The 26,280-nt window shown below is 43.9% G+C and overlaps 1 protein-coding gene across 1 annotated transcript; it reads left to right on the top strand.

Annotated features, from left to right (window-relative positions):
- Window positions 1–1,213: 1,213 nt before the first annotated feature.
- m1ap (meiosis 1 associated protein) lies at window positions 1,214–25,781 on the top strand (the record flags this gene model as incomplete). The annotated part of the gene is made up of 11 exons (XM_079215943.1): window positions 1,214–1,477; window positions 1,579–1,776; window positions 4,274–4,445; window positions 20,840–20,992; window positions 21,073–21,232; window positions 22,943–23,084; window positions 23,246–23,315; window positions 23,514–23,656; window positions 23,825–23,940; window positions 24,073–24,148; window positions 25,551–25,781. The coding sequence occupies 11 exons, from the start codon at window positions 1,214–1,216 to the stop codon at window positions 25,779–25,781; spliced, it is 1,725 nt and encodes a 574-aa protein (XP_079072069.1).
- Window positions 25,782–26,280: the final 499 nt, after the last annotated feature.

The raw sequence follows: 26,280 nt of genomic DNA, 5'->3' as shown, positions 1-26,280 counted from the left end.
CAGACGGTCCATAGTGACAGGGCTTCAGATGGTGTGAGGGACTCTGTGGAGCGTGAGGGGGTTTTCCCCTCTCCGTCCCGCTGGCCACATGCGACATGTTGCATGACTGGCTTTTGCCTTTTGACAGCCACGCAGATGGGCCATTTCCATCTGATGATGCTTTGGAAGCTGGAAAAAAAGAAAAAAAGGGAAAGAATATGTGTTTTTTTCCTGATAAGTATGGATTAGGTTCAGGGTTTATCAAACACATGTCTATAAAAAGCTTAGCTAAAATGGAATTAAGATTGTTTTTATATATATAATACTATAGTATCTGCAGTGCTCTGAATATGCTATATTATGTCCATTTTGTTTTTCTTTCTGACGCTGTAATGACCCATTTCCCCCCACAGGAACTAGGAGTTAGAAGTCTAGTCCTTGCATCATCATAGTGTCAGACATTTGACAGCACTACTGCCAGTGTTTATCATTTCGCTGAAATGTCTAATAGTTCAGATGTCTGTAAATTATGAACGACTTGTTAGATCTTCGTTCATTCACCCCAAAGTGTGGAACTTCTGTGGGGAACCTTTTTTTTTTCTCCCGCCAGGATGACACAAATATGTTGTCTGCTCTGCATATGCCTCCTGGCATAGTTCCTCTAGAACGTTCTGGCCTCCAAACGGATTCTCTGAGTCTAATTTGTAGCTGCCTTTCGATCATTACTGTGCCAAACCTACTTAAATAATCACTTTTTTTTCTCATTAGCCTTCTCAGAAGTCGGGGAAAGCCTCCGAGTTATGTGAAAACAGGACCATTTATAACCTAGATGGTTACATCATTTCCCATGTTCATTATGGCCTATTTATTCGTGTTATATTTACAGTGGGGCTTACTGCTCATGATAATGACTAAAGGCTAATGTGCTTTAATGTTGTTGACTGCATGGGCGGATTATCATTAAAGGCAATGGTTTCTTGTTATGACCATGTTTTTGGGTCATTTTGGGACTTACTTGGTCTCCCAGGTTTGATCGATTTGCTTGTATTTGATTGAGCGAGAGGGGTACTGCATTTTTAAATGCATGAGTAGGAGTTGGTTTCAATTTCAGCTCAAAACATGACTCATGAAAAGGCAACCCTAAATGTATCATGTTGTTCCCCCTCAAGATTATTTAATGCTGATCTCCTTTTTCTCATTGAACGCTGTAGTATTTTCTGTTTGTTGCTGTTAGATGTCCATGGACAACAGAAAGAGGCCTGTGGGTTCCTCCAACTCTGGCAACTTGGTGTACTGGTCGTCCTCGTTTCCGCGGCAACCAGCCCGGGTCCTGATCGTGGAGGCGCTGCCCCCCTGGTGGTCAGAGACCTGTCCGGTGCTCTGTGATGCTCTGGATAACTTCCTGTCCCTGGCCTGTAGTCTGGATGGACCCTGTAGGATACCACTGCTCAGCCTGTACGCCATCAGCCGGCAGCAGGAGTGTCTTCTGCCTTTTGTGGTAGGATAGAAGAAGTTTGAAGAGTTTCTCACACATGCTCCCTTTGTTGTTCTCCGTTACCCATTTTGATTCCTGTCCTTGCCCCCCCTCTGCAATTTCAGCAGGTCCGTGGTAACCTGGCCCGGCTGCGCTCCTGTGTGGAGGAGCTGAGGACTCTTCCAGGTGAAGGTTGCATCAGAGGAGCAGCCAGAGGAGGCGACCTGCTGCGTCAGGCAGTGCTGGACAGTCTGCAGCAGTTGAAACAGTTCATCAGACACACCAGTACTGGCAGCCAGGCCAGCAACAATCTATCTGTGGAGGTCAGCATGGAAAGACATGATATGAACGATATTCTCAAGTCACACGTCGTACAAAAACGGGCGTTGTTTTTACACTGAGGTATCTGTAATGGGGCTTCACATATATGCAAGAAAATACTGAGCTACAGCCCGACACTACCTTCTTCTACACGTTTTTATGTATAGAACAGAAATAGGCATGATGGCCGCAGTGTAGAGGACAACATTAATATAACAACACTTTTTAAACTAATTTATTAGCAACAGTTTGTTGCATGGTGCCACAAGAAGTGGAGATGCTGGGGATTGAACCCAGGACCTCATACATGCGAAGCACGCGCTCTACCACTGAGCTACATCCCCTCTTACTTGAGTAATGAAGCAGGGAGATAACACCGTCTAAGACAAAACAAATATCATCTTTGTTCAGCGTTTTTGGCCATTTCCATTTGTATCTGTTTCTGTCTCCCCAGATCCATTATGAAGGCGCATCTCTGCTGCAGACTAGCCTAGACTGAATAGACCCCTTTTGATATTCACGCTTTGCGCTTCATGCTAATGTCGAGGAAAAGGCTCCACTTCTATCTGTTAAAGGAGGTCTCTTCAGGGCCAATTCAGTGTATTTAGCAGCCGCAAACGCATATTGAATCAGAAATCAAATTTGCATTTTTAAAAGCTTAACAAAATTCTCTGTTGACAGTCCACTTATATCAGACAGCCCACTTAAAACCAGCTCATGTACATCTCTAACGCAGCAAATGGGCTCTACTCATCTGCTGCACCGTCGTCTGTCTAGGAAGAGCTGTAAAAATATTCAAAAAGCAACATCAGTATGGCTTCAGTAGTTTCCAGAGCCTTGCCGTCAGAGTATCCACTCCGATCAGTGATTACATTTGAGTGGCAAATCCTGTGAGTGCACAGAGTATTTAAACCCCAGTTCCTTTTTGAGGTGCACCCACTTTAGTACAGTTTATGGTAATATCATCTCCTGTCCAGTTTCCACTCGTTTCGGTGCGTCGCTTCTTCGTGACTCGGGATGGAATTTGTGACATCAATAAAAGGTCAAAGTTATCACTTGGAGGCAGCCCATTTCCTAGAACTTTTTATTCCTGGTTATGTTATGTAACTCAGAGCTAGCTTTGGGCCGATATTCCGCATCAGGATCAAAACTCAAAATAGACACAAATGCAGGCATTTTAGACGTCAGCAAATGAGAGTTTAGGGGGAAATGAATATCAGCTGACATTATGGAAGAGCATCTCATTTGTTCCATCTGAATGTTGGACATATGGGGAGCCAACGGAGCAATGAGTCCGTCTCTGTCTTCCTTCTTCAATTTGAACAACAAGTCCTCTGGATACAAGGCTCCGGGCTGTAGACGAGGATTTCTCAAATCCAACCAGCTTTATTCGGAAGCTCTGGACAGATGATTACACTAAGACCCACTGTTTCTGACAGCAGCAGATATGAATAGCACCCATTAGGGGACAGAGATACACTAAACAGAGACTTGGCCCTGTGCGTGTGTGTGCGTGTGTGTGTGTGTGTGTGTGTCTGATCCACTTATACAATGTGTGTTTTCATTCACACATATACATCTCTCGCATTTATGTGTGTGTCTTCTGCAGCAGGAAGCAGAGAGCAGAACCCATCGCAGTCCCATTATAATCATCGCTCACTGCTACTGTTAATGTGATTCAGCCGGGCGCTCAACATCAGCCTAACATTAGTTTATCTGTGTTCCCCCCATTAGGCACGTAATGGCCGCAGAAAACTAATTCTGTCTCTTTCCATCATCAGACACAATGATGTCTTTTGCACAAATCTCCTGCAGGGATTGTCATTATCGAGAAATGAATGGATTGGTAAAGCATATTTTACAGAGCATTACTAGAAGTTCATTCATGATGCCGTGACGTGTGAGATAATGACAGTTGAGTTACAGGAAACACTGAGATTACGGATCACAGATGGCGGTTTAAAGCTGTGGTTTGAGTTGGGTGACTAACATATGCTAGTTGGGGCGGGAGTTGGCTTTGCTGGGACTAGAACAGCGGTTCTGATCTCATGTGTTTGATTTAGTAACAGTAATTCAGTGTTTGTTGTGAATGTCCCTGAAGTACAGCAGAAGCTGACCCAGAATGCCTTGCTGTGGTGGTGTCATTTCATAAAGGCCGCTGTAGCAATACAGAAGTGGGCTTTTGAGCAGCTGTTTGGCTTAATAATAGCAAAATTAAGAAAAGTTTTTCAGTAAAAGGAGCAACAGCGTTGGTTACTCTACGTAGCTTTTCCCTCTCCTCTTCCATCTGATTGGAGAAGAAAACAATCTGATCCAGAGCACTGGGTCCTAAAACCTAATTCCAAATACATTTTGGGTTTTGCTGGTTTGCACAATATGAAGGCAAAGACGCGATGAAGTGTACTGTTTCTGTTTCGGGGTTGCACACTGGGAAAGTGTTCCTCATATGTGTGTCCCTTGAGTCCTTTTTGTTGCTGAGGCCTCCCGCTGTGTTCACAGGTTACCGTGGTGACCAGTCAGCCGGGGCGAGGCGTCGTTCGCCATCTGGAGGCGGGGCTCAAAGGCGCTGACCTTGTGTCGTTGAAGCGGCTGCTGGTGGTTCAGATCTACAGTGCGGCAGACTGGGGCCAAGACAGCCACTCACCTGAAGACCTGCACACTGAGACTGACGGTGGGACACACACATACACACACACACACACAGTCAAACAGCTTGAGGGAGGTCTGCTATCTATTTGATTCCCCCCCCCTCACTTTCCACATTATTTCCCCCCGCCCCTCGCTTTCCTAATCATCTTCAGAAGAGGAGGGCAGAGGAGGAGAGGAGGAATAGAAAGTGAGAGCGAAAAGACATACAGGGAGGGAAAAACACGAGAGCAGGTGTAAGAGAGAGGGGTGTGGTGAAACACAAGCAGGGGAGCCTTTCTTGTGAAAATATGTATGCACCATGTGAAATATTCATTCCGTGGTGATAAACAGTTTGTTTCAGTGGAGAAAGCCGCTGAAGTCACTGCAACTTTGTTTTCTCAGAAGCGTTGCGATGCGGAGACATGACACTAATGACGTTGTGAGTTTTTACTCACCTGACACAGTTATGTCAGTTATGCAATGTGGCTTCTCATTACCCCGTCTTCACCACATCATTTGGGGCTTATTTGTCCCAGTTGTCCCAGCCGTTGTTCCCCTTTTTGAATAACACTCTTGGTTTGGAGTGGCCTTTCAGAAGCGGTCGTTAGAATGAATCTGCTGTTAAAGGGGGTGTCACCTGTGAATGGCACCCATCAATAGAAGACAGCCGTGGAGCTATCAAGGACTACAATGGAAATATGTCCTGAGTTCTGTAGTGTTGAGCCTACATGTAAATCTTTTTTTAATTTATTTTTTATTGTGAACCAATCTAAATGAAATCAGAGAACATAGAAACAGAATGACGGTGTGGAGGACAAGTGGTGTTGTTAAAAGCAGATGGTATCTAGTTTTATGCTTTACCAGATAATTTTCTTCCTCTATATATATTTTTTTTTTATATCAGGGAAAATAACTTTTCTTAAACTGCTCTCAGCTCATGCCCGTAGTGAGGCTCTGCTCTGTTATGATCATTTTAGGGGGTATAAAAAAAAGGTATTTAGAATCAAATCAGGATTCACTGTGTCCCTGCAGCAGCTCCTCTAGTACAAATCTTTTGTATTCATTGCATTCATCGATCCATATAAGTGATGCTTATTGCTGTCTCTCTCTGGTGTCGAACAAACAGACAATGGAATTGAGCAAAGAAATGTTTGGAATGAATCCCGGGAGACGTTGTTATGTAGTTACCACAGTCTGATGATTGTGAGGCCTCGAGCCTTGAAGCCGGTGTGATGCCACGGGACGAGATCACTGCGTTCCTGCACACACAGCGTCTACGAGTGTTTATAGCAGAGTGAAACATAATAGTCTGGATACTCCAGCCAACACGCTCTCCATTATGTCAACACATAAAGCTGCTTTATTAGAGATGCTTCTTTCCACAGCGGAGAGAACGCGATTGCTGCGACCAGAACATCTTCACACGCAGTGCGATCGCTCACACACGCCTGCAGACGGCTTAGAGCGCCGCTCCTTTCTACCGGGTCGGTTGCACTAAAGTGACGGGTGTCTCTGAGCTGCCCGTGAAACCACATGTTCTGACACCAATCAGTTTTCTTATGAAAACTAAATGTTTGACCTCAAAGACTTGTTGAAAGCATAAATCCTCAACTTTGGGTCCACACAGGTTTTTTTAATATGAAAACGCCTGTCCTGAATGTACCCTGAATGGTATTTCAGTCCGTGACATTACTCACACACAATTTTCTGGATGAAGTTCTTGGAGAAGATGGAAAAGGGAAGGGGGTCAGCGCCGCTCCGTTGACCTCAGAGTTGATCTGGCTGAAAACCGTAGCAGGCTTTTAATCAAAGAGAAGAAGTTTAACTGTCTAGCCCACGCAAATTCTACTCAGACTTCTTCTACCTAATGCCCGAACGCGCTCGTGACAGTTCCACGGGACGCTTGTTAAACAGGACTGACCCTGACGGGCCTCGGAGCAGAACTCGACCAATTGTTCAGTTTATTCTCCCAATTTGTAAAGCACTTTGAATTTCCAGCTTCGAAAAGGTGTAGGAAGCAATGTTTATTCTGGGAATACTCTGGAATCTGGCCGCGTTGTGGAATCTTAATAGTCTCCGTGTGTTAAGATGCTGGGCGGGAATTTTAGGTGTGTGTGTGTGTGTGTGTGTGTGTGTGTGTGTGTGTGTGTGTGTGTGTGTGTGTGTGTGTGTGTGTGTGTGTCAGTCCATGGAGTGCAGTATATCATAGGAAGTGGGTGGATTTTTCATTTTGTACCAAAGTGAGACAAGGAGCTTATTTTACACTCTCTTTCTCTCTCTATTTGTCTCTGATCGTCAGTCATTTATCTCAAGAAAAGTGGTCTAGAACTAAGAAGGGTTATGAAATAACTATGTGTGTGCGTGTGTGTGCAGCTGTTTGATAGAAACATCACTAGAGCAAAGTTATGCAAATGTCACATTTTTCAGCAGTTGTGCTTAAACTGTGTGTGTGTGTGTGTGTGTGTGTGTGTGTGTGTGTGTGTGTGTGTGTGTGTGTGTGTGTGTGTGTGTGTGTGTGTGTGTGTGTGTGTGTGCGCGCGCGCGTGTGCGTGTGTTTGTGCGTGTGTGTGTGTGTGTGTGTGTGTGTGAGAGAAATGCAGCATATTTGATGGAAATTGGCAGCACAACTTGTGAGTGTCTACTGCATGCTTTTGTGGCCGTTTAGATTAGGGGCGAGGACAGGCTTTGTGTCCACGACCTCACAAGTCAGAAAGCACAAACGTGTGTGTGTGTGAGTGTCTAAAGGCCAACGCCTCGATAAGCATCCTGTTTTTGTTTAAACTCACCCAGAGGATCCTTGAAACCCCGGCCTGTTCTGTAGTCGTACAAAGAGAGAAAAGGGTCACAGAGTGAGACAGACGTGATCGTGGCTCCGGTGGGTTTTCGGCTTTTCCTCCTCACAGTCAAACAGCCGTGTTGTTGACTGAAGCAGATTCAACAAGTTGTCCTATAATGAGGTTGGTTCTTCGGGGAAACCATGCATTTGTTTAGATGTAAACGTAATCGTATATTCTTCTCTTAACTACAAAGCTGTATTAAATGAAAGTGTGCAGCACTCTTTTGGAGATGCATAGTTGGATATATTGCATTTAAACACTGAGGATGTATTAATCGCAAGCTTTATTAACCATAAGACCCCCTGTCTCCTGCATTTCCTGTCCGTTTGTATCCACTGTCTGCTGAAACTAGTAGCTGTAACTCATGTCATAAAGGCCAGACAGATAATAGCTGTTGCAGACGAAACACAAGGTCTATAAGTGCTCGCTCCTTTACACTCCCTGGACGTGGCTCCTCCGCAGTAGACTGAGGAGTCTTTCTTTTATTACTCCTCATGATGAAATTGGAGTCAGTTTTTGTGAAAGAAGAGAAAATTCTGCATTTAAAAAAAAAAAAAATCTGGCTGGCCAGAAGGGGGCTGCTAGGATGATCACTGGTTCATCAGTCAAGTCAACAAACCTGCAGAGCAGTGACGGTCAGAATAACTTGCGACAGCTGCTTCATCTTATATTCTCAACGCCAAAGGACGTTTTCTTATCATACATCACGTTGCGATGCAGCCTCGAGACATCGCTCTCCATTTCGCACACCGTGTACTCACACACACGCAAAGCACACACCTCACAAAGCTTATGTTTACTCTCGAGGCCGAATCATGAGTTCTAGAAGGAAACGCATGTTTTGGGAGTAAGACGTACAATTTGTTTGCATAGTTAGAACTAGAGGACAGCCACTGTTGTAGACAGCAAACACCGTCTGGAGCACCTTCAGTGATGTATTACTACTGTCTCCCGTGAACACCTGGGTGTTTCTCCCCTGAGCTGCTTCTCTCTATCTATCTCTCAAAGCCTTGAACCCCACAAAAAAACTAAACAAGATGGAGGGTAAACTGGACGAGAATGAGATCTTTGATAATTTTTTAGATGTTTAGAGATTTTCCAAAGTCTGATATCGCCTTGACTCCACCTCACCCTCTTTTTTTTGTTTTATTTTGGTGACATGTGGCCTGCTTTTGTGATTCTGTGACCCTTTGATAGATGTCAACCAATGTTGCAATATTAAAATCTTTTAAAGTCTTTGAGTTGGCAAAAAACTTTGCCTGCAATGTCCCTCTTTAATCTCCAGGTGCCATCATACAAAGTCACAGCGACATGTTTGCATTTACTTAAATCGTTGTCCTCTACTTGATTAAAGAAAATGGAGATGCTGGGGATTGAACCCAGGACCTCATACATGCGAAGCACGCGCTCTACCACTGAGCTACATCCCCCATAAAAAGTAAAGGAAAAGTACAATATTCAGCGTTCTTCAATATATCAGTAAGCACAATATTTAGTTCCCTTTCTCTGTCAGCCCGTGTTTGACATCAGGAAGGAAAGTGGAAGGTGCCTTTAAAAAGGTGCTGTGCTTTGCATCTTTGTAAGACCAGCAAAACATGCTTGAAGGTGAGAGAAGAAGAATGACAGACAAAACATAGACGGCACCTCATGAGCCAGCTGAATACAACCACAAGTAGCAGTGGTGTGCACATATCTGTTTGATTTGGGATTTATTTATTTGACCTGTCAGTCAAACTTTGGCCGAAGCCGAGTCGAGAGGAGACGGAAAACATCTTATCCACGGGAAGAGGCCTTCAGTGTTCAGCTCTTCTTTCAATAAAGAAATAGTTTAGTTCAGTTTAGTTTTCCTTGCGTTTCTTTGTCTTTTCTAGTAGTGTGCAGATATTGTATGAATCCACTGTCCATTTACCTCAGTGTGATATCTACGCTAATAGCCATATGCATATAAGACATGTGGTGTCACAGTAACTTCTGTACAGTATGTCAGAGCTGCACCGAATCAACTGTGAAGCAGAAAACGTCTGTTCTGAATGAATGTGGCCTTGTTGGAAACTGCAGTCTATAAATGGCGGCAATGTCAGTAAATCACAGCCGGAGTTTGCATATGAATGAAGTTGTTCCACCATCAGAAATAGACATTTCCAATGAGAAACCTGACTAGTACGTTTCTTCTTCATATCTGATGCATCTTGATATGATGCTGGGCTGCTGTAGGCTTGAAAAACCACCAACGCTTCATGTCACATTGCTTTTGAACTCCTGTAACGGAATGTGACAGCAATCCTCCACAGAAAATGTCATCATTTGGTATTTTATTAATGATGGGGGCCTCTGTCTCAGGAATTGATTCAGAGAAGTTCCTCTGCTGCTGTTTTCAACAGAGACCTTTTAAAAATATCTAGCCTTTGATTAATTTCTGATGCCGTATAAGCATGATGTAGATCGTGTGTTGAAAGTTGAATTAGATTTGCATCAACAAGTAACTGCATGCCTTGGGTATCATAGTATTTTTTTTAATCCTGATTTGTTTCCATCCATGTCGTCTTCTTCTTCACTGCTTTTGTTGGTTCTGGCCTATGTTTCTCAGTGCATTAACACCACCAGTTGATCAGCAGAATAGTGTGAAACCATGAGCATGATATCGCGTCACGCACATCCATATGCAAAGATAAACAAAACAGGTCCTGCTCATAAATAAACAGCTCCACAGAGCTGTGTCAGCTATAGGGGGGGACACTCTGGCGGGTTAATGGCCACAGTCTACACCTGTTGAGTCAGACTATGGAGCGACTAGAGGCGTGATACTACACAGGTTACCTCTAAGTGTTGTCTTCTCTTCAGTGTACTCACAGCAACCAAACCAATGCAACTGGTGATACAGTTACATAGAGTTAGATAGAGTTACAGCCCCCCTTACCATTAGGCCAGACTCACAGCAACCATTCCTCTTTTTGGTTCAGGTCTTGTTCTGACTGAGGAGATTGAAGTCAAAATGAATAGACACATTTAACAAGCTGCAACAGCTTCTTCAGTTTTGGACTTTACAGCCCTTTTCCCCCTCATCATCATCGGCGCCGTCAAGACTTGTTTATTATCAGGCAACTGTTGCACAGTATGGCTCAATCTCCACGTGCACCGACTCACGGACTTTGAGTCGCGCTCCAGCAAAGTCTGTGAGGGTTTAGTTCTGTCCCACTGTCAAACCGTCGAGTGTTTCTCTCGCAGACATTTTGAGCCCTTTATGAACCCTTTCCGTAAGTCCCCATTTCTGCAGACATTGCCTCATGGAATTACCCATATACTAATAATAATATTCTTCAAAAACATTTTAAAAAGGTAATGCTGTACGTTTTTGTTCGGAATAACTAAACAGAAATTCCGCAAGATTCAAATTATTTTGAAAGGCAGCGCATTTACTTGTTAGCGTTAAGTTTTTGAGATGTAGTAGATGTTCATAGCAAAGTGGTGTTATATATGAGGTTACCAGTGGAAAACTACAATGGGTGGAGATGCTGGGGATTGAACCCAGGGCCTCATACATGCAAAGCATGCGCTCTACCACTGAGCTACATCCCCATGACTGCTACAAATATATATTTCATTGTAAAATGTTCAGATGATTGTCTCGCGTATCTTAACAGGACAATATGCTAGAACTAGAACACTGAAAGAAAACCGTTGTTTACCAAAACTTTGAACAATTCTCCATGAATGATCGTCAATAATTGAGTGTGAATCCCGTTGAGGCGAGAGCGAGAGCCGTGGACAAGTAGGTTTAGAAAAGAACTGCCAGATGTGCTGTTGCACGGTACATGTGCCTCTGCAAACATATTTTGTGCGCCACTGTCTATATTTGTCAATATTCAAATCGGTAGGTAAATAAGTGTGCTCGTCTATTTGTGTGTTTTGAACCCTTTGTCTCTTGCCTTAATAATAAGGTGCGGTGTTATGAAAATGCATGTGACGCATGCTTCTAAAAACTCGCTGTAAATCCCTTTCAGACTGCTGCCAGCATCTGCGTCCTCATCATCCTGTTTTGACAGACATTCATTCAAACAGTTTAAGTCTTTCTCACATCGCTTCTCGGCTTTGTCAAAGCTTTGTATTCCATTCCAATACCTAGTTTGCAAATGCTTCTCAAAGTGACAACAGTCATTCCATCCATGTGTGTTTAATCCCAAAATGCAGGTTTCAAGTGACAGCCGTTATTCTATTCAAACTTCTATTTTTCATTTATTTCTTTAGATGGCCTGTGGAGGTTGTGTATTATCCCGTCATTGATCTGTCCTCCATCCATCCATCTGTCTGTCTCACACCAATAACCTCTTTTACTGCTTCTCGACTTTCGCGCCGAGCTTTGAGGCAAAAAGTGTCTCTTTATCTGTTAACAATTACAGTTTTAATCTGTTAGTCAAAGAATTCCACCTTGAGGATTTGTCAGCGACTTTTCTGCCGTTTTACATTCCTGATTGTCAGGAAAATAAATTAGAGGATATCATACAGTTGCTCAAAATGACTGTAAATTCATATTTAAAAGCACAAATATGAATAGTATGAATGCCTTTGTTTGAAATTAAATTGAAAATCAAACAATTGTTTTTAAAAACCACATTACTGGTAAAGAAATGTTGCTAATCTCGTCATTTTTGAGAGAGAAGTAGCAGCGGTCTAAAAGCAGACGAGTATCTCGGACAAATAGCTCTTTCAAACTGACACCCCATCAGCGATTCTTGGAGCCGTCTCTCAATAGAAAAGGATTACAGCCCATTATATCTCCCCTAATCCTCTGCCTCTCCTTGCAATCTCTCTCTCCCTCTTCCTTTTCTTCTCCTTCCCCCTCTCTCTCTCTCTCTCTCTCTCTCTCTCTCTCTGTCTCTCTCCTCTCAAACTGCCCACAGCTCTTGCTGTGTGTTGTCCTCTCCAGATTTATCTTTTCTTTTCCTATCTGCCCGTCCAGTTTGTACGAGAGCTAAGTAGCTTTAACAAGGGACGGATGACAGCTGTATTGAAAAGAATAAAGGGAGTGTGTGTCAGCGAGGCGGAGCGGGTGTGTGTTCATGTAATTGAGCGTGCGTGTGTTTGTTTTACCGATCGTAAACTCTTGTGTCCTATATGTGTGCTTGACTAGAAATAAATGAGTGACTTCTCTTTGGGCCTCTCCTTCACTTTGTGCACGTGTGTGTGCGTGTGTGTGCGTGTGTGTGCGTGTGTGTGCGTGCGTGCATGTGTGTGTGTGTGTGTGTCTTTTCTTTGAATCATTCTGTGCTTCACAGGACCTGCCTCGCTCCATCAAAGCGTAACAGAGAGACGAGAGGCCTTTCTTCTTTTTCTTTCCTTCACTTCTCTCTCCAGCTACTTAATGACTTTCTCCTCCTCCGCCTGCCTTTTCCTCTTTTCCTATGTCTCTTTTTAGGAGGAGCAATTCTCAGCTATGTTCTTGTCTCCAGCTACCTCTCCTCCCTCGCGCTTTGCAGATTTCCTGTGAAGTATTCCATTTCCTCTCTGCTTTTATCTTGTTCTCACTTTATCTCTCTCGTATTACCATAGATTTATGATGTATTAACCTAGATGTATTGTACTCCTCTGCCTATACCACTTGTCATCTCTTTTTTAGAAATGGATCTGCTTAGATTTTTACTAAACTACCTTGGCGCCACTGAGAAACGTAGCGTTTAAAGGCGTTTGAAACATTCGCTTTACGCATGAAGCAACGGTATATTTAGGATGAGCATGTTCGTGTGACAGATATAAGGAAACAATACACTGTGGAGAGCCTGTTTTTCTAGTCTATACACTCTATACACATCACAGTTGAATATATTGCCACGGTTGGGGGTGTTCTGTATTGTGTAATCATGTTAACTGTTCCGCTGCCTGCAGTACGGAGCTTTTTTTATCTTTGTGACTGCCACCGTGAAGACGCAGCGCTCTCTTTGTCTGGAAGTGTTTCCCGTCTCCTTATTTGCCTCCTGCGGAACACTTAAGCCATTTCCACACCCCACACAGTTGCACTTGGATCAGCATACATCCTCGCAAATCCATTTTGAGTCGCCAGAATAATGACTCTGTAAATTTGGGTCTCTTGAGAGGAGGATTATAATCCACTGGCCCGGAGCCAAGAAGGGTGAGACAAGTCTTCTTCCTGGGGGCTCACAGTGAGCCTCGTTTTCATGTCGTACATCTCAATGATATCGTGAAACTTCGTCGACCCCGAGAGGCAACCTCTCCACTCGGCTTCCCTTCGCTCCACAGGGAGTTTAACTATTAAGCAACAACACTGGAGCTTCCTCCAAGGTGCTTTTGCAGAGTGAATACTTGCAACTGTGGTCGTATTAACTGTGTTGCTCCGGACAGTGAAGGACACAGCAATATGACCCCTAATGAGACTTAAAGCCTTAATCTGCTCAGCCTTAAAAACAAGATTAATAAATAATAAGATTAATAGAGTCATTCTGTGGGCTTTAAAATAGTATTTCCCCCATGACATATCTACTCTAACTTGTTCAAAACATCAGCTGTTTTGCAAGCAAGAGAAAGATTCCATGAAACTGTCAAACTGGAAGTCAGTCAAGCACACAAACCCATCTGTGAAGAGGCAAGTTGTCATTTGTACTATTAAACCAGCGAGACATAACACATTTGTGCTGGTAGATTTTGCCACCTTCCCCTGTTTCCATTTGTTATGCTAAGCTAGGCTAAACTGCAGCTGTATATGTATATCAGAGTCTATTCATCAGAAAGAGAAGCATATTTCTCCAAATGTTTAACTTATTCCTTCACAGCATGGGTTCACAGAGTCTATCTGAAAACAATAGTCAGGTGTCCTTATGAACATTGCGGCAGGTGTTGATTGCTGTAAACATTCCTCTTGTGCATATTAAACTATCTCTTCCTATAAACACTCTTTCAGTGTATTTAATGAGGGACAAGTCTTTTTGTTACGATCCTTCCACTGCAGTTGTTTTCTGTCATTGGAGTGATTTATTTGTGTTCTACGCCTCCAGTAAATCCAAAGATTGTAATTAGTTTAATAAGTTTGTGATTTCATCATGATTGTGTATTACCCTGGGAACAACTAGAGGATATTATTCGTGGTAATTGTGACCTCGCTCTTGTGCAGCACACTCCGGTGTAAACCCGACTCCCGCGGGACGTTAACAAACACCGTTCCTGCATTTTTGTGTAATTGGTTCTGCGTAAAAACAACTTTCCACCAGACTTTTCATTCGCAGCTCTACGATTACAACCACACACCTGCGGTCCTCCAACCCCGGGGTCGCCCGCTGCCTCCCCGCCGCGCTCGCTCTGTTCCTTTTCCATCGCAGTCAGCGCGTTGGGTTTAGTGTGTGGTGGGTAAAAGTGCAAAGAGGTGCGCGGGAGGAAACCCCACCCACACCTGCTGACACGCGCACGCTGACAGTATTTGGTCATGAATTCAATAGCAGGAATGTGTGACAAAATCTATGTTTTATCTATTGATACATAAATATGGTTTCACATATGTAGATGCATGAATTACAGGAGTGTGTTTTTCGTCTTGCCACACCCACACACACACACACACACACACACACACACACACGCACCAAGGTCAGGCTGTTCACACCTCTGTGCAGCAGGTGGTCGTACAGATGGAGACGGGCATCACGCTTCACACCAGGATGTGGAACCTATTAGTCCCACCCTGAGAGATGGCTGGTGGCTCCGCGTCACGCACACACAATGTTCTCCATGTCAACCCCCTCCTAAAATATTCTTTGTCTGTAAATCCATCTCCATAATTACCTTTTAATCTATGTTTCTCATAGCATTTAAAAGAAGGCATTGTAGATCTGCAGTAGAGCCCGAGAGACATTCATAACAACAACAAAAAGGTGGATATCAACTAGCTGATGCATTACAGGGTGGGGTCTCTGAGGCTTTCCTGTGGTTTTCAGACACATATTTCCCAGCACAAGAGAGCTGTTTCAGTTTCCCCTCTCTTGCTCTTTCTCTCAGAACAGCAGATGGTGGGTTAAAAAAAAGAGCAAGAGAGTGAGCAGAGAAACGGCTCCTCAGACACGTCAATCATCTCCCACTTCTGTCTTCTTCACCTCGCTCTACTATAAGAGGATTGGCGGTTGAATAACTTTAATAGCTCTAATGTACAAAATCAGTTAAATAAAGTGGGGAACACCTTGGAATAGATGATTTTTAAAGTTGTTCAGTCTATAAAACCTACTCTTTAATTAAATACCACATGGATGAATAAATGAGGATCCAATGAAACACATACAACATGCAGGCTAATAGGAACTAGATAAGAGACCAAGCAGTGTACTGCTTGGTTTCATAAAACTGGCAGCAGAGTTCACTGTTTGACTAAGAGAGGACGACGACGACGATGGTCATGAAGGAATCTCAAAAGCAACACAATATTAAAAAATCAGTCAGTTTTCTCGATATAATAAAATGTGGACCTCACCTCTCAGCCCACCTGCTGCCAAATATCGCATTTATTTCCATGTGCTGCCTTTCCTCCAATACTCACCCTTAATGATGTAACAGGACAAACACTCCGCTCATGTTGCTCGAAAATACGCTAAATGTTTTAATTTCTGTGTTTTTACGACGAAAATATTCCACCAGATAGTACTGTCTTATCGCCACAAAACAGCAATTAAAGTCTTCATTTCTAATTTCTGTTTAATTTGCCTGAGGTCAGTGTACGTCTTGATTAAGTCTGATTTCCCAAATAAATATCGCTCTCTCATCTCCTCCTCTCCTCTCTCTCGTTCGTTTCTCACTTCTCATTCCCATCACACTTCCTCTTTTCCACCTTCTCTCTATTTCTCGAACGAAGGACAAAATCACTGCGTGTCCGTCTCTCTTCCTGTCCTCTTAAACTGGATCTGAGAATACACAGATGGGCCGTGTGTCTCTCTCCTCTTGGCTTTCAAGCCACTTAAGGGAAACAAGGTCCTTTTTTGAGAGGTTTGTTATTTGCTATCGCCTCTCCAATCACTCTCCTCTTGTCCTCCTTTTATTTGTTTTGAGGTTTTAGACGTGCATGGGAGTCACTATGAGATTGGGCTTTGACTTATTCCTGGTAAAGTGTACCAGCTATAATAGTCTTATTCGATACAACTGGAATAAACTATTGTCAATGCTCGGCCCCCAAAGAATACCTCTGTAAAAAATAGGAGACGTCTGTCATTTTCAACCACATTTCCTGGTCCCCCTCTCTCCTCGCTCATGTGCCTCCATGAATACTATCTGCAGAGCTCCTCTCATCCTCTTGTCTTTTTCAAGTGCTTCAAAGAAGTCGCTCAAGATGCCCTCCTCTCCTCCTCTCCTCCTCTCTGTGTCCTTCTCCTCCATCACTCCTATTTCCCAATTCTGCTTGAAACCAAGCAGTTGATCTCCTGCCATCACTTGACTTCTCTCTTTCTACCGATCGAGCTCAACGGCACGTGAGTCATTCGCATCAACATGGCTGCAACAGGTTTATACGATACGTTTGGTGTTAGTTCCTTCTGGGTAACGTCTCGTTAGTGGCACAAATTAAAAGCAGGAATAATGAGGGACTTCATTCATGTTTGTGGATTGATCTTGTGTCTTGTGTCTTGTATACTTTGCATTTATACATAGCCAGTGAGTCATCATAAAAGTATGTCCCTTTCTTTGACCTTCTCTCAAGTGTCTGTCATCGTATTCCTCCCCCTTGGTCCTCAGTGATGATGGCTAGATAACAGTTCTGTTGTCTCGTCCTTTTCATGTGTCCATCTGCTTTAATGGTCCCCCTGACCGCGAGGCTTTATCAGAAGTGACTGCAAGGCAATTAGGTCACATAGCTGCTGGTGTGTCGAGTGTTTCAGACCCGAGGATCAATGTCCTGTTTGTCACAGCCTCAAAAAAACATCAACGAGCCATTCATCACGGGCACAGGCACACTGACAGATAAGGACATTGTGTGTGTGTGTGTGTGTGTGTGTGTGTGTGTGTGTGTGTGTGTGTGTGTGTGTGTGTGCACGCGTGCACGCGTCGCTCTGTTGGTGAAATATGGATATGTCAGAGAGAAACTCCACAGACAGACAGTCATCAGAACGCTCCCTTCATGTTTATGTACACTTTGTGAAGGCTGCGTCGGGGACACGCTCGCATCACGGTATCGCATCGCCCCCAAATCAAAATGACACATTGAGGACATTTTTATTTAGATTACGTAAGAGTCACCTGCGGAATTGAGAGTGATTTTCGGAAAAGGATAAGATAAAACCAAGTTAATTGCTGAGATCTGTCTCTTATCTTTAGTGGTTTAGCAGTTGGCCGCAGAATAAATTCAGGGATCTATTGCATGTATAATTATACATATATATGTATTTATATATATTGATATACATTTATATATATCATCAGTCAGTAGTGTAGCACACTTCAAAGTCGTTCTCCATTACTTTCTTTGACAATGTGAAGGTTTCAAGCTTCCACGGAGATCCCCACCATTACACTTGTCCATTATCTGCACCGGGTAAAGCCGATCCATATCTAAATGGATGTGAAAACAGGGTCTGCTTCCTCCCGCATTAGCTCACTGCGTCACTAATTCCCCCCACACAAGCTAATGTTATACCGGTTGATGGTCTCTTCTAATGCACAGTAAAAGGAACCATTACTGGGCGAGGGATGATGTCTTTAAGGGTTTTAAGAGACGTGCGTGGTCATAGCCAGTTAGCTGGAGTTCTCCTTGGAGGTCACCTTTCCAAAACATCCACAAATGACACCCAACAGGAACATTAATCACATTCATTTGAACACAATTTTAAATTCAGAAAGATCATCATAGATCAAATATTTACTTTATTTCCCTGCATGCCATTTTCTAATTCAAAGTGACAGCCTTACCTCATTGGCAGAGGTGATAAAATAACTCAACCTTCACTAAAAACGCTATCAGTCGTTTAACGACACGGGAAAAAAATAAAGTCTGCGGGGAAATGACAAGCAAAGTCATTGCATTGTAATCTAATCTAACTGTTGAGGTTATTTCAGTCTGTGTGTGTGGAGGTGAATCACAAATATGTTTGGCCTCCGCCAATTGTATTTCCGACAGGCGGAGACACACGGCATCACTCCGGTGTGAACTGAAGCAGTCACGTTGTTGTGCCTGAGGTGTGCATCAGCATGCCTCCACATCTGGCCCCGTAAATGAGGCATCTGGACAGGAAAGGCTCTCAGATCGTTAGACAGGTGGAGACCGAGGGGAGACGCGGGGCGAGGCATTAGCAGCCGTCCTTTTAGAGGAGGCCTGTTTCCAGGGATGTGATGAGTCAGCACAGTACTCAGTTCCTGCCATTAAGACCTGAAGTGTCTTAACTTAATTAACGGAACATCAATAGAACAAGTCCACGAATACTGCAGGGAGGAGTAAGCAGCGAAAATAACTGGGGGCTTTTATTGTGAATTTAGAGGAAATCAAATGTGTCTATCTACCGTTTTACCGCCGCTCCTTTGACCACGAAATATATCGGCTTAATATCGATCCGGCAGGTTGCATTGAAGTGTTATAACAGCCATCGTTTAACAGTCTTCACTTCTTATTATACCAGAGAGAACGAGAGAGAGCAAGAGGCACAGAGAGATAGTGTTGAGAGGCACGAGCGATAACACATAATTGTTTTTTTTAAATCTTGCATACCTACGGTAAACACACACTTAATGGACTCAGCAAAGATTCCGAAGGAGAGACATCTGCTGGGAGGGAGGGGATATCGCAGAGTAAACACATTCCTCGTGGAGTCAGATAAGCCTGCTGGAGAGACGCAGGCAGCGTCGCATCACTTCAGCTACTTTTCTGCCTCACTGAACGTTGAGGTTAACTGCTCTCACCTGACCTCCTCACCCAGTAACGTGCTGCTCTGTGGAACCAAGTATGACACACACACACACACACACACACACACACACACACACACACACACACACGCACAGTTATTTATGTTGCTTTGAGAAGCACTTTTTTTTCTTTATCTACACTCCCCACCCCCCACACACACAGATATACACATTCTGTGGTTTATTTACAAGCATTTCCCACATCTCTCCTCGCCCACCCATCCATCTCCTCCCTATCTCATCTCCTCATTCCTCCTCTCTTGCTCTCTGTGTAATTTATACCTTCTTCCTTATTTTTTCGACACTAACTTCCATATTTCTTCCTCTCTAGTGTCCCCCTCTCTCTCTCACACACACTTACTCTGCCTCCTCCTCTCTCTATTCCTATTCCCCTGACAGACATTATCGCAGGGAGAAGCCATTGATTCCACCCGCTTTCCTCCATCTCTCTGCATCACAATTTTCTTAAAGGCAAGAGCACATCTCTTCTCTCTCGTCGCTGTCCTTAGGTCTCTTACCTTAGCTTTTGCTTTTACGCCTCTCTGTCGAACTGTTTTGGGGTCAATGTGAACCGGTCCTGTTCTTCCCTTTACACTTTTTCCCCACAGCCTCATCCATATTGGTGTAAGAGAGAGCTAAGTGGCGTGCCTCAGGGTTGAAAGCAAAGTATCTTGACTTTACATGCTTTCTTTGACACCTAGAAGGAGAACTTGTGAAGCAGAAGTGCCACTTCCTGCTTTGTTACCCTCTTAATCTTCTCTCTTCCTCTCCCTTCCTTCTCGCCTTCACTCAGCCGGGATCTGACTACAAACGTCCATCAGCAAACACAATTCCTTCCCCTCAGAAGTGCTTATTTCTGGATGAGGCACTTTCGGAAACTTTGGCCCAGAACCCGAAAATAGCTTCCGTACTGTAGATGACAGATGAAAGACGCAAAGACATATTTTATTCGAGGAATTTAAAGTTTTCTCATTTTCTTTTCTAAAAGTTCCCGGCCGGGAGAGTTTAAATACTTTGTCTGCTCTTCATCCATCTTCTCGGTCTCATCCCCCCCTTCCGTCAGCCTCTCCTCCATCTGTACCCTCCCTCGCTCTCACAGTGCCTCGCTCTCCTGATCCTCTCCTCTCCCCTTAGTCGCATTAGTTATCTCCTGATGGGTCATTAACTATTAAACAGCAGATAGAAGAGGGGGCGCTCTGTCAGGTTTGTGTCTAGTTTGCGATAGTAAATGGGCATTGGGGGAGACAACAGAGGGAGAGCAGGAGAGGTGGGTGTGCAGGTTATTTTTCTGTAATGATGAGTGGAAGTGAAAGAGAGGAGAGCCGTACAGCTGCTTTCTGTCCACTGGGATGAGGTGAACTGTACCTACAGAACATTAGAGAGACAGAGATTTACATGACATTGGAGACTAAGATTACTATACAGGCGGCTTTTTCCAAAAGGAAGCGCAACTTCTTCCCCTCACACAGTCAATGCTTGACGTTCTCATCCAGTCAGTCTTAAGAAGGGCTTTGGATGATCCAGAGACAACGGAGCCCTCAGAGTCTTAAGTATCGAGTCACAGAGGCCACGCTATAGAATTACATTTATTGGATTTTGCCTCCACCTAGTGGTCAGAGATGAAAATGAGTGTATTGATTTTAAAACATGTTAAGCTAAAATGTCAAAATAAATGTAAACTTTAGAATAAAACAGCCACAAATGCAGTTTCTCTGCCCGCCTTCAGACTCCCTGATGCTGGGGACGGAGGTCGACCTGCAGCGGGTGGAGAATAGCGTGTTCACCATGGAGACGGTGTTGAAGGCGTGGCTTCAAGAGCAGGGGGGAGACAGAGAGCACCTCCACCTGTTGCTGCCCAGCCTGGATAATCTCAGTCCAGGTGCGGCTCCTGCACACCAACAGATACAGTGATACCTGCCCTCCTCTCATACTCACCATGACATGTGTCACCCGTGTAAGTGTGTGTGAAGTGTGACATGCAGGAGCGACTGATAAGCCCCGCCCTCATCCCCCTGAGCCCCAACCTGGGAGTGAAGACCGAGAGCGTCCGGGACTTCCTGCCTCTCGCGAAGGGATTAGCCAATCAGGGCCAACCGCCACGGAGACTGAAAGCAATCAAGTAAGAGGGATGCATGAAAAAGTCTGATTTTTTTCCAGTCACAACCACACTTCCTCGTCTTTTAGGATGTTGGATGTTGGTGTGAGGGAATGATGAAGCGTGTGTGTGTATGTGTGTGTGTGCGTGTGCGCGTGTGTGTGTGTGCGTGTGCATATGCATGTGTGTCATGTCCAGTAAACCTCGCCTGTCTATGAATGGCTCCATTCTGACAGCGGGGACTCGTGGAATATTTCTGAGATGAATCTCTGCCGTCACATCAGAGTCGGCTTTGTTCGTCTCCCATTCTGGAAAAATAACTCAAAACAACCAGAGTTGGGCCCAAAAATGTCTCTGTGCTTTAAAGCGAGTCGAGAACTTTCCTTAACTTGTTTGCAAGGAATTATTATTTTTGGTCTCATATAGAAGAAACTAATGGGACATGGTCACTATGGTAAACAAGGGAAGGACAAAGATAAACACTGGCTCCAACGAAGAAAAAACAATGACTGTAAATGTTTTATTTACTAAAACACATTCTACTAACCAACAAACACAAAACAAATGTATAAAATGAAGTAATTTTATACATTTGAATTTGTCTTTAAGCACAACCTAACACAGATGATGGTTGGCTGACTTACAAGTTGTGTTAGTTACAGTATATATAGTAGCCTTAGCTTCTATTATATGTCCTTATAGGACAAGCATACTATGGTTGCACTCGTTTTAAATGGCTCAGAAATTATTCATGTTTTTATCGCGTTTTCACATGAATACATAGATTTTTATTCTTTTGAAAAAAATGAAAAATAATGTTCCAGTCAAGAATCAACACATTATCAAACTCAGCTCACAAATTTGCACGTGTTGCTGTTCCAGCATGTTGACATACAGCGTATATAAAACAGACACTAGCCTAACTAGCAAAAGGAAAAGAAGCCTCAAATAAAACACAGCACGCACGCTGATTACGAGCTCAATAGCTCATCTCTGAAAGGAAACAGATTGATAATAATTGAACATGCCTTGATAAAGTAGGTAGATATACATCAAACCAGTACACAACATGCTTTTAAGCTATTCTCATTTTGACCATACAAAGCACCAGAAATGAGTCATGGGGAATATAATCAAATCTTTTACAGTCTAAAAGCCATGCAGCCTTCTAGTCTAGCTGAACCAAGTGCATTATGGCAAACAAATTGTGTGTGTGTGTGTGTGTGCGTGCGTGTGTGTTTTGCATACCGGTCTGTCCGAAGGTTATTGTGCTCTGTCTATGTGTGTGTGTGTGTGTGTGTGTGTGTGCTTTACATACTGATGAGTCATGATTTACAGCAGTGACATGCAAATGACGCTGGAGGACGGTCACAGCGCTCACTTTATCTTGGCGGGGATGATGTCATTCTCTATGTCTGTGCTCTTGATGATTCGTTGTGTGGTTAAATACGGGGCTGTTTTCTGCTAGAAGAACCGTTCCAGGAGCTCAGAGAAGACGGATGACGTCTTCTTGGACATAACATGTTATACTTTCAGTGGTCACGAGTGGTCACGCCCGACGAACAAGTCCACAAAGTGGCTTTTAAATTATTATTTTATTGGAGACAGTCGCTGGGGAAATAAAAAGTGTGTGTCCCTCATTGTAGGGCCGCATGCTAACCAAGGTTGTGTGTGTGTGTGTGTGTGTGTGTGTATGTGTGTGTGTGTGTGTGTTTGTGTGTGTGTGTATTTTAGGACTCTGCATGCAGACGGAGTGTGTGAGAGTGTGCTGTACGGCCTGCCGCTGGTGCTCCGCCCCACCACCTGCTGGCAGCTGGACTGGGATGAAATGGAGACCAACCACAATTTGTTCCACGCTCTCTGCCACACTCTCAGGGTGTGTGTTCATCGTTGTTCACAATTGTATTTCTTACAATTTAGATATTTTAGATTTTATCAACATAAACCAGCTTCCTTGTTACCTTTGAACTATTTCCTATTTCTATTTGCTCAGTACTCCTCTCCGTTTGATGTTTGATTGGTTTCCCCCTCTTTCAGAGCCGTGACTTGTTCCTGCTGCTTCACGTGGAGCCTGCACAGAGGTCTACAGCTGGAGGCTCAGGTCCGTGTGTGTGTGTGTGTGTGTGTGTGTACAACACAGGTGTGTATTCCCACTACGTCCTCCAGCCATCCAGAGAGAAAGAGAGAGAGATCGAGAGAGAGAAATATTGTCAGTCCTTTTGAGTGCACTCATATGCCCTGTGTGTGTGTGTGTGTGTGTGTGTGTGTGTGTGTGTGTGTGTGCGTGCGCGTGTGTACAACACAGGTGTGTATTCCCACTACGTCCTCCAGCCATCCCCGTCCCTCTCCCTCCTGCTGAAGCCTGTGGTCTCCAGAGAGTTGCTGCTGCCCTGCTCTCTTCCCGTCTCCACTCAGGAGCCTGATCCCGATGCCGTGCAAACTATACAGGTGGATAGGCGACCTTTGTCAATTAGAAACAAAGCTACTGATCATCTATTATGACCCTCAGCTGGCATATGCCTTATATGGGCATAGCTCCTTGTCATTGACTTCAATGGGTTTATTTGCAACACCAACATCCAATGATGGTTGTTTTCTGTCTGTGTTCTCCACCAGGGTTGTTTCACTCAGCTGGATGAGGAGTGTGTGTTCAACCCTCTCTCTCTGAGCAGTAACCTGTACCAGCACCTGAGGAGCAGAGGCCTGCTCTCACAGCCTCGATATCCATACAGGTCAGAGGGGGGGCGACGCAACCCGGGATGGAAATGTGATGCAAATAGATTTTGTGCAGCCCTTGTGATGGTGTTACAGTTATTTGAATGTAGAGGTCTGTGCTGACATAACATTGATGTTGATGATTCCAGGCTGCAGCCAGCAGTCGCCCACAGAGACCAGTCTCAACCACTAGAGGGCCCCAAAGCCACAGGCAGCAGGCGGCAGGTAAACTCCACTGCTTTATGGCGGTGTAAAGGTCATGGAAATGAGCAACAGGACTATGACACGAGTGAAGTTGATAAGACAGTCGAGAGCAATCTGACAACACAGAGCAGGGAGAAGGTTTTTATGAATCCCATCAAGGCCGTGTGCAGAGAGTGTGTGCTTTACTAATGCAACTTCCTCCTAACGTCTCACTCCTATTTACTCAGTAGATGGCAGCAATTACCATCGTATGCTGACAGTTTAGTGCTTAAATACACAGCCTTTTGTTTAATGTGTTTAACAGATTAATTTAAGTAAAGTATACATTTATGCTATTAATCCAGATGCACCAATGTCCTAGCAGTATTTATACTGCTGTAGCTGCTCCAGGGGGCGCTAGTTCTGACCACGTCACAAGATAAATCTGAAGAGTCGTGAGATGATTAATGGGAGTGTTTTGTATTTAAATGAAACCATGTGAGAAGTTTAGATTGGGAAATGTCTCATACTGGTTTTATATGAGAGGTCACGAGCTGAAAAGATAGTTTCAGCTCGTTACAGTGTTTTGTATCCATAAACTCATCATGTTTTTTTCTTTTATGTGAAAGTTTAACCTGATTTTTGACAGCTGAAGCTGTCAAATACATGTATTGGAGTAAAAAGTACAACACTCTTGATTGTAGTGCCATAACATTATTAAATAGCGTAAAATGGCAATACTGTATGTAAAGTACCTCAATTATGTACTTAGGCACAGTACTGGAGTAAATGAACCGAGTTACACTCCACCCCTAATTATCGCACACATATAATTGTCATGGCTATAATCCAGGAAGAGATTAGATGAGCTCATCATATCAAACAATTGTTTTTCATTGTGAGTTCATCAATAAATACTGATGATACCAGTACTTTACTTTCTAATCTTCTACACAAAGAAATTAAAAAGTGTCTTTTTAGAAAGGAAAATAACTCATAATATATGATTATATTTCACTTCTTCGGTATCCATTTCTTTGCCAGATTGTGTCTCACTTTGAAAGATCTTAACATGTGTTTCTTCCCCGTCACTTCGCCACGCGAGGCCCGCTGTGACCTGAGAGTGTGTAGCCGTTGGCCCTGTGACTCATCGGGGCTGATAAGCTGCTGACATGCAAATTGTCCACTACAGACAAAATGCTCGTCGGCTCCGCTTTTTTTTCATTCACGACAGTGGAACTTAAGTGTCACCACCCTGTTTGTATTCGCTCGCTGCCTCCTCTTTCTTTTCTTGTCTGTCTTATTGATCCAAGAAGGTACAGCTCAGACTAATCTCTATTATTCGATCAAAGATAATGATATAATTAGTTTTTTGAATATCATTCTAAAGTGTTTTTCAAAACCCGAACTTGAACTATAAAGGCTGTGTGTTGTCCCTACACAGCCACAAAACCATGGCCGCCAACTGGGAATGAACAGCAAGGCCAGGGCCACTGTGGCTCCCCTGCCCTCTTCCTCCTCCCACTCCTCCTCTTCCTCGCTGGGACCTCCTCCTGCCAAGGCTTCTCGTCCGGCTCTGAAGCTCAGCAGCAGCAGCAATGGAAGCCGTCGAGCCGCAGCCCCTACTCGACAGGAGGAAAACAATGATGACGATGTCTCCATGGTAATGCAGTAAAAGTAAAAGTGAGCAGAGAGAGAGAGAGAGAGAGAGAGAGAGAGAGGCGGCGGCGCATCCTCAACAAGTCATTTAACACACACACACTTTGAAATCCCCGAGCATCCTGACCTGCCGGCTTTTCCAGACTGTACTGCTTACTCAGCACACACACACACACACACACACACACACACACACACACACACACACACACACACACACACACACACACACACACACACACACACACACACACACATTTTGGCTAATCGGTCCCCATTGTAAAGTTTGTGAGTAATCAGGCAGCTCATAAATACTTTCAAGACTTTGTAAAGGAGGGAAGGACACCCTAATTTGCACATAAACACATACAACACACACACACACACACACACACACACACACACACACACACAGACAGACACTATTCTGCAGTCGACTCTGTGGTTACAGCTTTTTCTGGTACTTTAATTCATCTCTATTCCTTCTCACCACACAAACGCTATTAGTTAGATCT

The sequence above is a fragment of the Taurulus bubalis genome, assembly GCF_910589615.1.
Source record: "Taurulus bubalis genome assembly, chromosome: 3".
Classification (NCBI taxonomy): Eukaryota; Metazoa; Chordata; class Actinopteri; order Perciformes; family Cottidae; genus Taurulus; species Taurulus bubalis.
This window is presented reverse-complemented; position numbering and strand designations above follow the sequence as displayed.